Source organism: Malurus melanocephalus, unplaced genomic scaffold (genome assembly GCF_030028575.1).
Source record: "Malurus melanocephalus ecotype Western Australia unplaced genomic scaffold, MMel_1.1 scaffold_485, whole genome shotgun sequence".
NCBI classification, from domain to species: domain Eukaryota; kingdom Metazoa; phylum Chordata; class Aves; order Passeriformes; family Maluridae; genus Malurus; species Malurus melanocephalus.
Window position 1 is genome coordinate 127799 of NW_026623717.1, and position 14639 is coordinate 142437.

General features: G+C 47.9%; 2 protein-coding genes across 2 annotated transcripts in view; both read left to right on the forward strand.

Annotated features, from left to right (window-relative positions):
- The first annotated feature begins 2003 nt into the window (after window positions 1-2003).
- D2HGDH (D-2-hydroxyglutarate dehydrogenase) lies at window positions 2004-8233 on the forward strand. Its single transcript, XM_057380967.1, has 7 exons — window positions 2004-2175; window positions 2501-2694; window positions 3836-4004; window positions 4600-4743; window positions 5125-5267; window positions 5413-5578; window positions 6749-8233. The coding sequence occupies exons 2-7, from the start codon at window positions 2572-2574 to the stop codon at window positions 7021-7023; spliced, it is 1020 nt and encodes a 339-aa protein (XP_057236950.1). The 5' UTR covers window positions 2004-2175; window positions 2501-2571; the 3' UTR covers window positions 7024-8233.
- A 4833-nt stretch (window positions 8234-13066) lies between these two features.
- GAL3ST2 (galactose-3-O-sulfotransferase 2) overlaps window positions 13067-14639 on the forward strand; it is a 5800-nt gene continuing 4227 nt past the window's right edge. Inside the window, exon 1 of the mRNA XM_057380992.1 lies at window positions 13067-13154. Within this exon, the coding sequence (XP_057236975.1) occupies window positions 13129-13154 (26 nt within the window). The 5' untranslated portion in view covers window positions 13067-13128. The remainder of the gene's footprint in view (window positions 13155-14639) is intronic.

Sequence of the window (14639 nt, forward strand, 5' to 3'; positions counted from 1 at the left end):
CTGTCACTGGTCACCCAGATGAYTGCCTGCCCCTCCAAAAGGAGTTTTTCTCATAAAAATACTCCTGTAAGAGTATTTACCTGATACTACTTTATTCCTGTAAGAGTATTAGTACCTGGTATCTGGTAAACTTGCAGGTTTTCATTTAAAAAATAATCTAAGCCCTCTAACTTAATAATTATTTTTTTTCCTGAGACAAATTGATTCAGCTRACAGGTTTGATTGAAACTCAGAATAAGAATATGAAAGCTTCTGGAACACTTGATTGCAACCTTCCAGTACCTTAACAAGGCTTATAAAAAGGAAGGAGAAGGRCTTTTTATACAGGCYTGGAGTGACAGGACRAGGGGGAATGGCTGCACACTGCCAGAGGGCAGMGTTAGGTGGGATATTGGGAAGAAATTCAACCCTGTGAGTGTGGGGAGGCCCTRGCACAGGGTGCYCAGAGAAGCTGTGGCTGCCCCTGGATCCCTGGMAGTGTCCAAGGCCRGGTTGAATGGGGCTTGGARCAGCCTGGGAYAGTKGRAGGTGWCCCTGTGCATGGAATGAGATGAGCTTTTAGGTCCCTCCYGACCCAAATCGTCCTCTAATTCTAAATCAAGAATTATGAATTCTCTGTTGCTTCTGTCAAAGATTTMATGAGAATTTAAACCATTTCCCATCGCCCCCAGCAGCAGCCAAGCCTACCTATACATGCTAAGTCTTTGCAGGGCATTAAGGAAAAGGCTGCTAYTGAAATATTTGTTGTCAAAGTGGTTGAAATGCCTAACAGGGGAGGGAGCATTGTTATTTCCCACCTCATGCTTTCCCACCTGTTTCTTTCTGACCTCTGCAGAGCCACAGCTTGCCTTGAGAGTCCCTTGCTTTCATTGCAGGCTGCAGCCARCTGGTKTTGAAGCCACAGACRACAGYRGAGGTGGCTCAGGTTCTCAGGTAAYGKRCAYCTCTTCTGCYRGGCTTGGTGCTGAGGAGACTTGGGTTGAGTCAGGGAGGATCTGGCAGGTGAAGGAACTTGTAGGYGTTCAGATACCAATTCCTTAAGCAYTGGATTTGCTGAGGCAGTTTTYTTCATGGCTTTTCTGCTCTGATAAATGCTAAAATTAGCTATTATACAGGTTCTCAGAGAGGGAAAGTTGAGTGAAGGATTCAAGAGAGTCTCTGTGACCAGGTAAAGAAGGTTACTGCAGAACCAAGCAGTTTGAAGATCTGTTTAATACACAAGCTGTGGTTCACTGTGTGAGCACAGCTCTGCTTGGGCAGTACTGTGCTGRATCACTGTTAGGCTGAGGAGCTGAACGCTGCAGGAACCTGCTCCTGGCTCTGTTGAAACAGAGATGCAGAACATGGGAAAGGCAGGCTGGGCTTCTGAAGGAGCTGTGGTGCTGTGGGGCTCTGTGCCATCCCTGGTGCAMGAGCTGCTGTGAGCTCAGAGAGGATGTGGTGGGTGGTGCTTGGCAGGGATGTGGCAGGTGGAGCAGCTGAGGCACAGATGCACATTTTGTTGCCGACAGGGCATTAATTGCTTGGGAGGAGGAGGGCAGTCATGTCTGAAACCACTGCCAGAGGCTGGCTGTCAGAGCCCACTGAGGAGGCCAAGCTGTTAACACAGCCTGCTGCAGAAACAGCTTCTGTGGGATCATAAGCAGTGCTTTCCAGGCAGATGAGTGCCAGCTATGTAGATACAGATGGGGCTAACCCCACATGTTGGGTCTTTGCTCAGCACTGGGTTGAGTTCAGACAGCAGTTGCACTTTCTCACTTTGTCATTGAAACTGTCTTCTTGCATCAGTTTAATCTTTAGGTGAAATGCTGCTTAATTTTAAGGAGCATTGTCACAACAGTAGACATTCATGTAGAGGTGAAACTTCTCTGACAGACTGATTTTGGCCTTAAAATGCATAAAAATTCATAAACCTTTTTCGTTCCAGGTACTGCCATGAGAGGAACCTGGCAGTGAACCCTCAAGGGGGTAACACAGGCCTTGTTGGGGGCAGCGTTCCTGTCTTTGATGAGATCATTCTCTCCACTGCTCTCATGAACCAGATCATCAGCTTTGACAAGGTGTCTGGTAAATATTCCACAGATGTGAGGCACAGAAATGAGCCCCAGGCCCCAAAACAGGCATTTTCCTGGGARCAGATCACAGCAGGGTTCATCCTGGCAGCATCATGAGGAGGTTTGTTTGGGTTTGGGGAGTTAGGGGTCAGGCTGGGGTGAGTATCTCTGTTCAGAGAGAGGGAACAACAGACAGGGGCACAYTTAACATGCATATGTTTTACCAGCCCGGAGTTGTGGGTGAGCAGATGTTAAGGCAATAGCAAAGCTCCCCGAGGCTTGAGGAGGGGACAGTTCGCTGGAGTATGCACAGTCTCCTTRGGCATTTAAGCTGAATCCCAGGAAGTTTTGGAGAAAGAGTGGTTGAATCTGCTCAGAGTTCTCCTGCTTCTTGAGGAGGCACTTCTGCTCAGCCATCAGCTTGTAGCAGGGCTTTTCTGTTCCAGGAATCCTTGTGTGCCAGGCAGGCTGTGTCTTGGAGAGACTCAGTGAGTTCTTGGAGAAGCAGGGGTTTATCATGCCACTGGACCTGGGAGCCAAAGGCAGCTGTCACATCGGGGGGAACGTGGCCACMAACGCCGGGGGCTTGCGGCTCTTGAGATACGGCTCTCTGCGAGGGACAGTGCTGGGCCTGGAAGTGGTAAGGCGAGTACCTGGCAGTTCCCTTCTCTTTTTAATCCTCTGCTTCTTACTGCTTCCTGCTCTTCTAACTATCCAGCACRCAGACAAGTTCCTCTCCAGGCTTCCACTCTTAACTTTTCCTTGTTGGAGCCTTTTGAGAAGGATCAGCACATGTCTTCATGTGTGTAGCATGTTATTGCTGCTGCGGTTTCCATCTTCCACCTCTGTGCTTGCTGACAGGTGGTGTTAGGTGGTTTTCTAATCCAGACAAGTGTGAAAGGAAGGTAGGCAGAGATTGGGGGATCCCAGGTTATCTGCATGGYGTTGGTTCCCCTGAGCAGTGGGTCTCTGGAACACTCTGCTAAATCCATCCTGCATCAYTCCCTTCTGGTGGCTGCTCACTCAGATTTTAATAGATTCATAGGAATACAAATTGGTTTGGACGGCAGCCTAAAGATCATCTTAAGGCTTAAAGCCCACCCCATAACAGAGCTGTCTGCTTTGGGTTCATTTGGCTGCTGGCTGTGTCCTACAGTTTCTGCTGTTCCTCAGCTGTGCCTGTCCTATTGATGAGTGCCTTGGAGTGTAAAGGCTGGATTAGGGGTTCTAAAAGTTTTCAGTACTGGGGAAAACAGCATTAATGGAAAAAAATGGGTAGGGAACAAAAAGCATGGCTTGATTTCATTGTGTAGGCTTAGAAAGGAAGCATTTGTCTCAGATCTGTCCCTCTAGTGTCAAAGCAGCCTTTAATAACCTGTCTTGGAGATACTCTGCCTTGATTTAAGGCTCAAGTGGCAGAGGGTTTACTTCATTCTGTTCACTGTTTCAAGTGGCTTTCCTTGTTTCTTCTGGATAACAGGAGCTAGGGCTGCAGGGAATGGCTGTTTTTCACTACTAAGCAAGAAAAGCAGAGAAAAACTGGATCTTCTATTATTACTTGTCCTGATGGGAGGGGTGAAGTAGGGGGAAATGTGTACTCTATCCTACTCAGGTAGGATGTGGGGGGGAAGAGCTGGGATTGGAGGAGCAGTGAGGGAATGGGCTKCAGCTGTGTCCCCCTGCTCAAGGTGAGTGTCACTTCCCATCAGCTTGGTCATAGGCAAGTTCATGACAGCAGATTCCYACCCAGGTGCTCTGACTGGGCCCCTGTGTTCCCGCAGGTGCTGGCTGATGGCTCAACTCTGGACTGTCTGACCTCTCTGCGCAAAGATAACACGGGCTATGACCTGAAGCAGCTCTTCATCGGATCCGAGGGGACCTTGGGAGTTATCACTGCGGTCTCCATACTCTGTCCTCAGAAGCCTAAGGCTGTGAATGTGGCATTTCTAGGTAGAAGTTGATACTAACAATTTCACACCTGAATTCAGAGGCTGGGAATAGGGCTGGAGAGGAGAAAGCACTGCTCAGCCTGCTGAGCTGCATTGCCAGCAGAGCTGCATTGCCAGCATCAGCTGGTTTCTGGGAAATAGTGTAGGGCTCTGTGCTGAAATACCTGTGCAGGTATTTAATACCTGTTGAAAAACCTGCAAGGGCAGGTTGTTCTGTAAGGACAGTGAAGCCAGGAGCTTATCAGAGTGAGGAGGCAGGCAGGACAGTCCCCTCGCTGGCGAGGGCCTGGTCTGACAAGCTCAAGAGGTAAGCAGGGCAAGACTGACAGTAGGCAGAGGCAGCCACCATCCAGGGATCACCTGGTGAGTGACAAGGTGACAAGGCAGGGCTGAGAACTCATGTCTGCAGGTCAGGTTCTAGATCAGCAGAGTACATGGCCAGGTACAACTGCTTAAAAGCTGCTTCTGGGTGTCCCTCAGCAGGTCCAGAGTTGTTTGTGGGGAACCTTCACTGAGACTTTTTTTCTTCTCRAAAACCTCCAAAGGGTTTGGGGCAGTGTTTTTTGTTCTGATTCCTCCCTGTGTTCTGTCTGAAGGCTGTCAGAGTTTTGMGAAGGTTCTGGAAACATTCACAACCTGCAGAGCCATGCTGGGCGAGATCCTGTCTGCCTATGAGTTCATGGATGAGAAGTGTATGGAATTGGTTGAGAGACATCTCAAGCTGTCCAGACCAGTGGCAGGTACCAGTGACATTCACACCATAGAAAGGGGCATTGTACTGCTTGGGGATTTTTAGACTAGTTTTAAACACTTAAAAAGTGACTCATTAAAAGTTGACTCACTTTTTAAAGTGTCAGCATCTCTCATAATTTTTGTTCTAGTATATCCATTCCAAACACCTTTTACTTTCATGGATGAGACTTTTTACTTGTATCTGTCCTCACAAAACTGCTAGCTTTCTGGAAAGTGGTTGCTAAATAAAAGATACAGTGAAGTGCCCTACAGATAAAAGACTAGCACCAGAGGATCTGGGCACATAATGTGGGAAAAGCTCCAAAACCTGCCCTAAATTCCTGTTTTGCCCCAGGACATTTACTTACTTTGTTCTCCCTCATTCTCAGACAGCCCTTTTTATGTTTTAATTGAAACTTCGGGCTCCAACTCAACCCATGATGAAGAAAAATTGAACAACTTCCTAGAACAGGCCATGGCTTCTGGTTTGGTCACTGATGGAACTGTGGCAACGGACARTAACAAAATAAAGGCAAGTTGGTGTTTCCTCTTCCACAAATCTCTTTGAGGTGGRTTTATATTTTTCATAGGGAAGTGTTCAGACTAATGTGTGGTATACACATGGAACCCAAGAGCTACTTGATTTATGTGGATATCCGTGATCCTTGATTCCTCAGATGCTGTGGAGCCTGCGGGAGAGGATCACAGAAGCCCTCACCCATGAAGGTTATGTCTACAAGTACGACATCTCTCTGCCTGTAGGAAAGCTCTATGACCTGGTGACTGACATGAGGGMTCGTCTGGGCCAGAGTGCCAAAAATGTGGTGGGCTACGGCCACTTGGGTAAGTGAGGGTGCTGGGAAGGGAGGTGAAGGTCCTTCTGTGCTGCACGTTTTGCTGTGCAGCAATTAGTGAGAGRCTTAAATTGAGGGCTGTGGAAGAGGAGGGTGCATCAGGATCTTTGTRTTTGAATTTCACTGCTTTCAGACTGTTTTCCATATACTGGTGGTAGGTTGCTGGTGGGTGAGCCATGGAACTGGTCATCTGTATCTTCCTGCTGTGTACTTTCTATTTAAAGATGTAAATCAGTTTGGTTAATGTACTTAGACACAATTGGCAGATAACCACTTCCTTGTCCAAAGTGATTAACCCTGCTGGAAATCAATTTGTTTTGAGCCATTAGCCTTCCAACAGAGAGTGATAATGATAATGCACAGAAAGGCTGATAGATTTATCAGTGTGCTGGGAAACTTATCTGATTTTACAAGCAGGTAAATTGGTCACTTAGCAGAGCTGTTCTGTACAACAAAAACCATGGAACACTCTTGAGTATGCTTGGTTAGGGATCATTTGAAAGACACATTGCATAACAAAGGCTCCCTGTGGTAAATCTTGGTTTTGAGGACTAAGCTGTGTGCTGTGACAGTTTGCTAGGATGCAGGAAGAAGTTCCGGAGTGAGGAGGATGAGTAAGTTGTATTTACTTTGTGTGTATTGTTTTTCGGAGTACCCAGCAGCTCTGTGCTTAATCAAATACCATCACACGAAGTGGCAAAAGGAGAATTGTTCTGCTTTCTTTGTTTCTGTTGACACAGTGCCAAAGCGCATTTAGAGCATTGCACAAACATAATAGGGAGAGAAAAAGTGATGAAGGGCCACGTTAAAATCTAATGATCATTATGAAATGCCATTGGGGAAGTCTTTGTCATGGCATCACCGTGGTGGCACAATCATTAATGCAGCACAGTGGGAATTTAAAATCACAAAAGTCGGAGTTTGAAAGTAGCTTAACTCAGAACCCTTCCTCAAATATTGCACTGGGGGCATGGAAAAGCAAATATCCTACTTGAATTATTTGTGCACGGAGAGGCTGACCTTTGTAGGACAGTGAGCTCATCCATTTTGCAAACTGACAAAGGCCCTGTTGTTTGAGTATGTGAAGGAGCCAAGAATGAGTATCCAYTGCAGGGCCAAGATTTTCTTCCTGACTCACCTATGCAATACTTTCTTTCAGGAGATGGGAACTTGCACTTGAACGTCACAGCGGAGTCCTACAGCCATTCCCTGCTGGATGCCATTGAGCCCTTTGTGTACGAGTGGACTGCAAAATGCAGTGGGAGTATCAGTGCAGAGCACGGGCTGGGCTTCAAGAAGAAGCATTTTATTCACTACAGCAAACCTAGCGAGGCAGTCATGCTCATGCAGCAGTTCAAAGCCATGCTGGACCCCAAAGGCATCCTCAATCCCTACAAGACACTGCCCTCAGCTCCTGAGAGCAGCATGTGCTGAGGAGCCAGCAGAGCAGGGCAGCTCCAGCTCTGTATCTGCACTTTAGCCATAAACACACTGGTGGATCAGCAAGCACGTGCTCCGTGTCTGATTTCTTTAGTGGGATTGAACAAGTACAGGAACATGGTTGCTGTTTTCAGAAGTGCCTGCTCTTGCTGAGGAACACTGCTGTGTTTCCTATTCAGTCTGAACATTGAAACCAAATATGGAGATACTGTGTGTGCATGATTATTCCAGCTCTCTTTCCCCTTAGGTTTGCTCTGATTTATCAGTGACAGTTGCCAAAGGAGCCATTTTCTCACTTGGAGTGTGCAAGTGAAAYATCAGAGGCACAGGAGAACCTGTGGATGCAAATCTTCCAAGTGAAGGTGTTGCTCTTCCTGGCTTGTTTTATCTAATACAGTTATCCCAAAGCCCACAGCAGTATCTGTTTATGGCCTCTTTAGTGATGCCACTGCCAGGCTGCCCCAAATAGGCATCAGTGTTGTCCCATGTATGGGTTTGCAGTCCTGGAAGGACTGGCCAGAGTAGAGAGGGTGCTGGAGACCCAGCTTCTCGATTTTATCAGCTGGAGGAGAAATACCAGCAGCCAGGCTAAGGGAGGGATATCCCAGGATATTTGCCTGTCCACCCTCTAGGCATGCCAGTGTTTCCTGGTTCCTTGACTTGCAGTCTGTCCTTCACAGCAAATCATGATTTGTGAAATTATCCCTCCCAACCTGGCTGGATAATATCTGGGATAACCCTGCATGATAACGCAAAAAGCATTGAAGCTTTGAAGCARCCTGGTCTAGTGGAATGTGYCCCTGCCCATAGCRTAGGAGTGGAATGAGATGGGCTTTAAGGTCCCTTCCAAAYCAAACCGCTCTGTGATTCTGTTCTGGGAGTGCTGTGGACTCTGGAGGGAGTTCCCCCTGGTCTGGAGGGACAATAGGCCTTGCAGAGGGTTCTGGATAGATGCACCATCAGGCAACTGTCGGTGGCATTACTGGGCYCAAGTGCTGCATTTTGTGCTCAGGGTGGAGCAATGCTGAACCAAGTGTAAGCTGGGAGAGGATTGGCTGGGGAGCAGCCCTGCAGAAAGGATCTGGGGGTGCTGGTTGGCAGCAGCTCAGTAGGAACCACTGCCAGGAGGGCAAATGGCATCCTGGGGGCATCTGACACAGCATGGCCAGTGGTCAGGACAGGRGATGGTCCGGCTGTGCTCAGCACTGCTGCAGCCTCACCCACAGCACTCCAACGTTAAAAATGATGGGAAGGTCCTTGAGTGTGTCCAGAACAGGACAACCACACTGGTGCCAGGACTGGAAGGCGTGTCCTGGGAGGAGGCTGAGGGTTCTGAGTTTGTCTGGTTTGAAGAGAAGGAGGCTGAGGGACAACTTTATCCTCCTCTGCAGCTCCCTGAGGAGGGGGCATGGAGAAGGAAGTGATGATCTCATGGGAATGGCTCAAAGCAGGGCCAGGGGAGGCTCAGGCTGCACATTACAAGTGTTTCTTTATAAAGCATAAAATTTGCACCAGGCTTCCTGGAGAGGTGGTTGATGCCCCAGGCTGTTGGTGTTTAAAGAGGCTTTTGGGCAATGGTGCAACTTTAGGGCAGCCCTGAACTGGTCAAGCAGCTGAACCAGATGATTGTTTTTAAGTTCCTTCCGGCTGAACTGTTCTAACATAGAGGGTTTTGTTGGTTTTGGGGTTTGGTTTTATTTGCTATTTGGTCTGTTTTGAGATAAGGGACTGTATTTTATGATTTGTACAGTATGTTTTCAGATAAGAGATTGTCATTTATAGTTTGTACAGTCTGGTTTGAGTAACTTATGGTTTGTTTTACAAAACCACATCATCTCCCTTCTGCTAGAGKACAGTGAGTCATTCATCTTCTGGTTTACATATCCGTATTTACCAATACGTGTCACTCTTAACCCAGACTCTGTTGTATACAAATGAAGCAGGTGATGACTAAGGAGAGCCAGAGGATTTGCCAAAGGTAAATAGAGGGACTAACCTGACASTCATTTACAACAAAAGAGTGTTTTCTCTCAGTGTGAGGAGAGCAGTGGATGTCTGCAAAGCCTTTGACACTCTTTCCCACAATCTTCTCCAGGCTGGACAGGGATTTGAGCAGCCTCATCTAGCAGAAGGTGTCCCCTGCCCATGGCAGGGGGATTGGAACAAGATGAGCTTCCAACCCAAACTATCCTGTAATTTTGTGATTCTCCTGGACCACCTGGATGGGCTGTGAGACAGGTAAAAAGCTGGCTCAGAGGCTGTGCTCAGAGGGTGYCATTTGATGGCTTCTCCTCTGGTGTACTGGTTTGGGAAGCCTTACTGGATGCCACGAGCATAGGACAGGTGGTGTCCTATGCAGTAGCCATCTTCTCCACTACCTRCTTTTCAGTGACTTTGGCTCTTCCACACAGCAGTGAAATACTTTTTCCATCCAGAGCCTTGTTCTTTGAAGAAAAACCATCCTAATGTGCGTTTTCTTCTGTTTTAAGGCAGAACACAATCTCCATAAGGCTGCACACTGTCTGCACTAAGGATGCTGGCTTGTGGTCAGCACTGTGTTGCAATACCCTTCTCAATACAGTGCGAAGATTKCACCTCTCTCAGTTTGGCCACATGGATCCTTTTGACAGAAATACTTCCATATGTTACTGTTCCTGACAGCATCTAGTCCTGTCCTCCAGTCTTGTCCATTCAGCATTTTCTCTCCACTATGGTGCACTCCCCATGTCTCCCTTCATTCCTCAGGATCAGACAGAGAGGAGCTGATCATCCTCGCCTGGGGTGRAACAAAATGAACAATGCCATTATCAGCAAAGAGGAAGAATTTCATCAGAGAATCAGTGGTCAGGTGCTGGAAAGGGCTGCCCCGGGAGGTTTGGAGTCCCCATCCCTGGAGGTGTCCWAGGAACACCTGGACATGCCACTCAATGCTCTGGGCTGTGTGACAAGGTGGGGATTAGTCACAGGCTGAACTCAATGTTCCTGGAGCTGTCTTCCAACCCACATGGTTCTGGAATTCTATGGCTCTGTGAAAAGAGAAGACAGCCCATGCAACACAGCCTGTGCTGCTTAGACATGGCGTGATGCAAAAATATGCAAAGTCCACGATGTCTTTGGAAAAGAAATATGCAGGATTTGCTTTCTGCCAGGATAGGCTGATGCAGCTTGTTCTTTCCGCATCAGGCTGTTTATATTTTCTGCCCTTTTCCTACACCATTCTTTCTTTTTTTTCCCCTGAACTACTGACCATTGCTGTTTAAAATACAGGCTTTCCACRTGAAAGGCTCTTTTTGGGAAGCAGAACTTTCCATGCTCCTCTTTTTCAGCTATGTATGGAGAGGGTGCTCGGGAGGGAGGCACACAGCCCCATGCTGTGGCCAGGGAGATTCTGGCACAGCTCCATTTAATCATCTTCCTTACACGTGAAGATTCTAAAGCTCCACGTAAGTTTACTGTTTCACTAGACAATAGAGCAGTTCTCTGAGGGAATACAAGGGAGGAGTTAGTGTAGGGTTATATTTTAATATCTTTCCTAGGCCTTACTTCTGTGTTCTCAGAGATGCTTTCACATAGCAGTGCACTGTTGTTTATAGGAGGGAGAGATAAGGTGGGTGCACGTATGTGTATAGTCAGAAAGAATCATTGTGACAGGAATTTCTTCTCCAAAATTCTAATTTTTCAGAGACAGACTTAAATATTACAGTGTAGTGGATACTTCACACTTAGAACCAGTGGTCTCCTGGCACAATGAGGAAGCACTTGGATCTATTGGTTTTGCCTCTCTCTGAGCTGGTTTATGTCTGGGACAGGGTTAATTTTCTTCACGGTAGCTGTTCTGGGTATGTGTTTGGATCAGCGCTGGAAGCACAGGAATGTTGTAGCTGTTGTTGAGTGGTGCTTGCACAGCATCAGGGTCTTTTCTGCTCCTCACCCTGCCCCACCAGTGAGGAGCTGGAGTGTGCACAGACMCTGACCTGACTGACCACAGGCATCTCCCACTGTAGGGCACTGTGCTCAGCAATAAAAGCTGGGGAAGGAGGAGGAAGGGGGGGTGTTCCCAAGTCACCGTTATGCCTGATGGAGCCCAGCTTTCCTGGGGATGGCTGAACACCTGCCTGCGGCGGAAAGCGGCCAATAAACTCCTGTTGCTTTGCTTGCATGTGCAGGTTTTACTTTACCTGTTMAACTGCCTTTATCACAACTCACAAGTTTTTACACTTCAGCCTTTCTGAATCTCCCCATCCTACTGTATGGGGTCGACCTCCCCCAGGAACTGGCCCCCAACAGGAAGCAGAGGCAGGATGGAGGGATGAATCCTGCACCCCACCCCAGCTCAGTACTCCTTCATCACCTGGCTGACYTTCCCTACCCCAATCTCCAAGCAGCCCACCCTCATGTGAAGACAACTATTTGTGCCTGGCACTCTTTATTTTTCTTGGTGTAACCAAAGCTGACGATTCTTGTACAACACCCCAGGAGAGAGCAATGAACCAATTGTAAAAGTGTAAAAAATGGGCTTTTGTGATCCGTGGGCTCTACCAGCTCCTGAGCAAGAAATGGCACAGCTGACGTGCGTAATGTAACAGGAGAAAGAGGTCGCTGAAATGTGCCCCCCCTGCCAGCAGCAGCTGGTGCTGTGCCAAGAGTAACCCTAGAAATTCTCCATAAAAGAGCACATTGACTCAGGTTCTACCAAGAAACTCAAGGAAAGCAACCCTACACCTTGCTAATCTCTGCATCTTGGTAAGCACTGGGCTTGGGGCTGGTCTGGGGAAGCTGTGATTTTAAAAGAAAYGCTGTGTATTTGGGTGCTCTGCAGATTTAGCAACATGGGTGAAGGAGCCCGGAGCACTGAGGATTTGGCTGTCACTGGGGTGCCTTGGGCCAACAGCATACAAGGTTTACAAAGGTGGCAAGGTGTGTGGAGAGGGAAAGGGGACCACTGGGAGGTGCAGGGAACATGGCACGGCCATAGAAGAACAAAAGCAACAACTCAGGCCCCCCTAATCCCGGCTGGGAGATGTGGGTACACTTTGTTGCCCAAAGGAGGAGAGATGACCCCATCTCCAGACCTGCTGGACAAATTCTGCTCTCCCAGGGCAAACTGCAATCCAGTTTGTGAAGTGCTGGTGTACAGCAGCCTCGGTGGTATCTAAAATTACTGCATAATGCAAATCATAACAGTTGTTAATAACACCAGAGACAAAGCATAAAAAATGCACATTCTGGGACAAGAGTTCTCTCTTCTAAGGCCTGGATACAGCCAAATCTCTTAGGCTCTTAACCTCCAGGTACAATAATTGCATTTTTACCAGCAAGTTTGAAGTCTAAATGTTTTAAAAGGAATTTTCCGTAGGTGAGCACTGTTCCTGTTTTGCTGATGTCCCTAATTTGCTGTTGCCAAATGTAGCTGGCAGGGAATTCCCTGTCCTTTCCCACAGAGCAAAAAGCAGAGAAAAAGGACAACAGGCACTGACCGTGGCCCCCAGTGCTGTGATGTTGTGCAGGATGATGAAGGTCCAGTGCCCTCCACCAGCCCCCTGCCACCAACAGCCCCCAGCACCTCCCTCCTGCAGCCACAGAGAAAGGAATCCCCCCTAAGGAATCCCTCTTAAACCTTTCCTTCCTGGCAAAGCTGTTGCAAGCGCTGTGTCCCGAGGCAGCTCTTTATACCTGTGTTGATGTCCTGCCATACCAGTGCTTTTAATGGCTTAATAATTAACTCCCACCCACTCCAGGGAACACCTAGTCACTCCCCTTGTCCTCACCTATCCCAGACATTTATAGCAGTGAAGGGATGCTAGAAATAGAGACATGGCTAGTAAGAGACGGAGGAAAAAATCTTCARTGAAAGAGTGATTGRGCACTGGAATCGTCTGCCCGAGGAGGTGGTGGTGTCACCGTCCCTGGAGGTGTTTAAAAGAAGACTGGGCGTGGCGCTCAGTGCCACAGTTTAGTTGATGAGAAAGTGTCAGGTCCTACGTTGGACGTGATGATCTCAAAGGATTTTTCCTKCTGTGATTCTGTGGTTGTGTGATTCTGAGACAAACAGGTACTGGAGTCGATTTGCAAAGGAGATATTTCGCAGCTCGCAGCAGCATGAAAAGCCCTGGGTGCACTGCAAGGTAAGGGCAGAGGGGAGCTGAGTGCTCGGGGTGCTGAATAAAACTTGCTTTGCAGGAAGGTCTGGTTCAGGTAATCTCTGGAAGTTGTTAGTAACCTATAGAGTTAGTTACAAWCTGCTCCAGGGAAGGAATTAATTTTGCCATTAATATTTCTTGCCTGTGTTCCAAGTCTTTTAATTTAAAAGAATTTTGTTAGTTCGATGCAGAAGTCTGTTGTTTTCAGCTTCAGCCAAAGGAGCAAGAATGGGATCCCAAGCCTTAAAGCAGCTATAGCTGCACCTCTAAGAGAGGAAGTTTTCCATGTTTTCTTCCCAGATGGGAGATGGCACAGCACAGGCTGGAAAGGCAAGTGGAGCATTTGGCACCAGCCCTGCTGAGTTCTCCGTGGGCTTTCTGCCTTCCAGAATTTTGTGTTGTAGCAATCAGCTCCCAAGTGCTTCTCAAAGGGCTCTCAGGCTCGTTCAAGTATTCAACACAGCATTCGAGTTGGGGCTTTCTCTCTTGAGCTTTGCTTTGCCAGATCTTAGAGATCTTTTSCAACCTAAATRATTCCATGATGCTGTTCAGGTCAGAGGCTTGCAGTGTTGTGACACTAAGGGAACAMAGCTTAAGGCTCCCACAGAGGTGTGCCAGAGCAGTGGGGGCTGAACAGGGATGAAACCCCATTGCAGGTTTGCAGACATAGAATATTCTGAGCTGGAAGGGATCTACTGAGTGCAATTCCTGGTCCTGCACAGGGCAACCCCAAATATCACACCAAGTGCCTGAGAGCRTTTTCCAAATGCTTCTTGATATTCTCATAATTTCAGGTATTTGAAACTGACATCCATAGAGAGCCTGAAATGTAATCATTCTCTGCAGACTTTCAAGGAGTTGTCTTTGTTTTACTCATCTGAAATGAGTACAGGAAGCAAGGTCTGGTAGCAAATCCCAACTGACCCTGTGCTGTTTTCTGGGAGAGCAGTCACACTGTGTTCAAAACAGAGTGTGTATGCTCCAGGTAAAGATCCTACATCCTTTCTATCAGTAGAAACCCTGCAACATTTCAGGAGCTCATTTTTTCCAAGCACATGTGCAGAARTGATGGAAGCTTGTTGCAAGAGGAGGGAAAGGTGCCATCAGTTTTCACCATGAGAGGTTTGTTTATTCAGCCCCCTTGTTCCCACTGTGTGTGTGGGAATGTCACGCTGAAACCAGTGACAGCCCTGTGGGTGGCCAAGCCTGGGGGTGATGGGGACAGGACCCCCTGCAGTGGTCAGGCACAGGGCTCTGTGACTGTACTGACCTGTACCCTCTGTACCTGCAACCCTTCTCTCATCCCACCAGTCTCCTTTGTCCCAAACTTCTCCCTGGGGATCTCCTCCATCCTTACCCTTGGCCCTTCCCCTGGACACCATCCTTGCTGACCTTTGCTGGGCTGAGGTGCAGCAGAGTTCCCTCCATAGCACCACTCTCTGCTCCCTGAGCTGGAAGGGATCTTTCCAT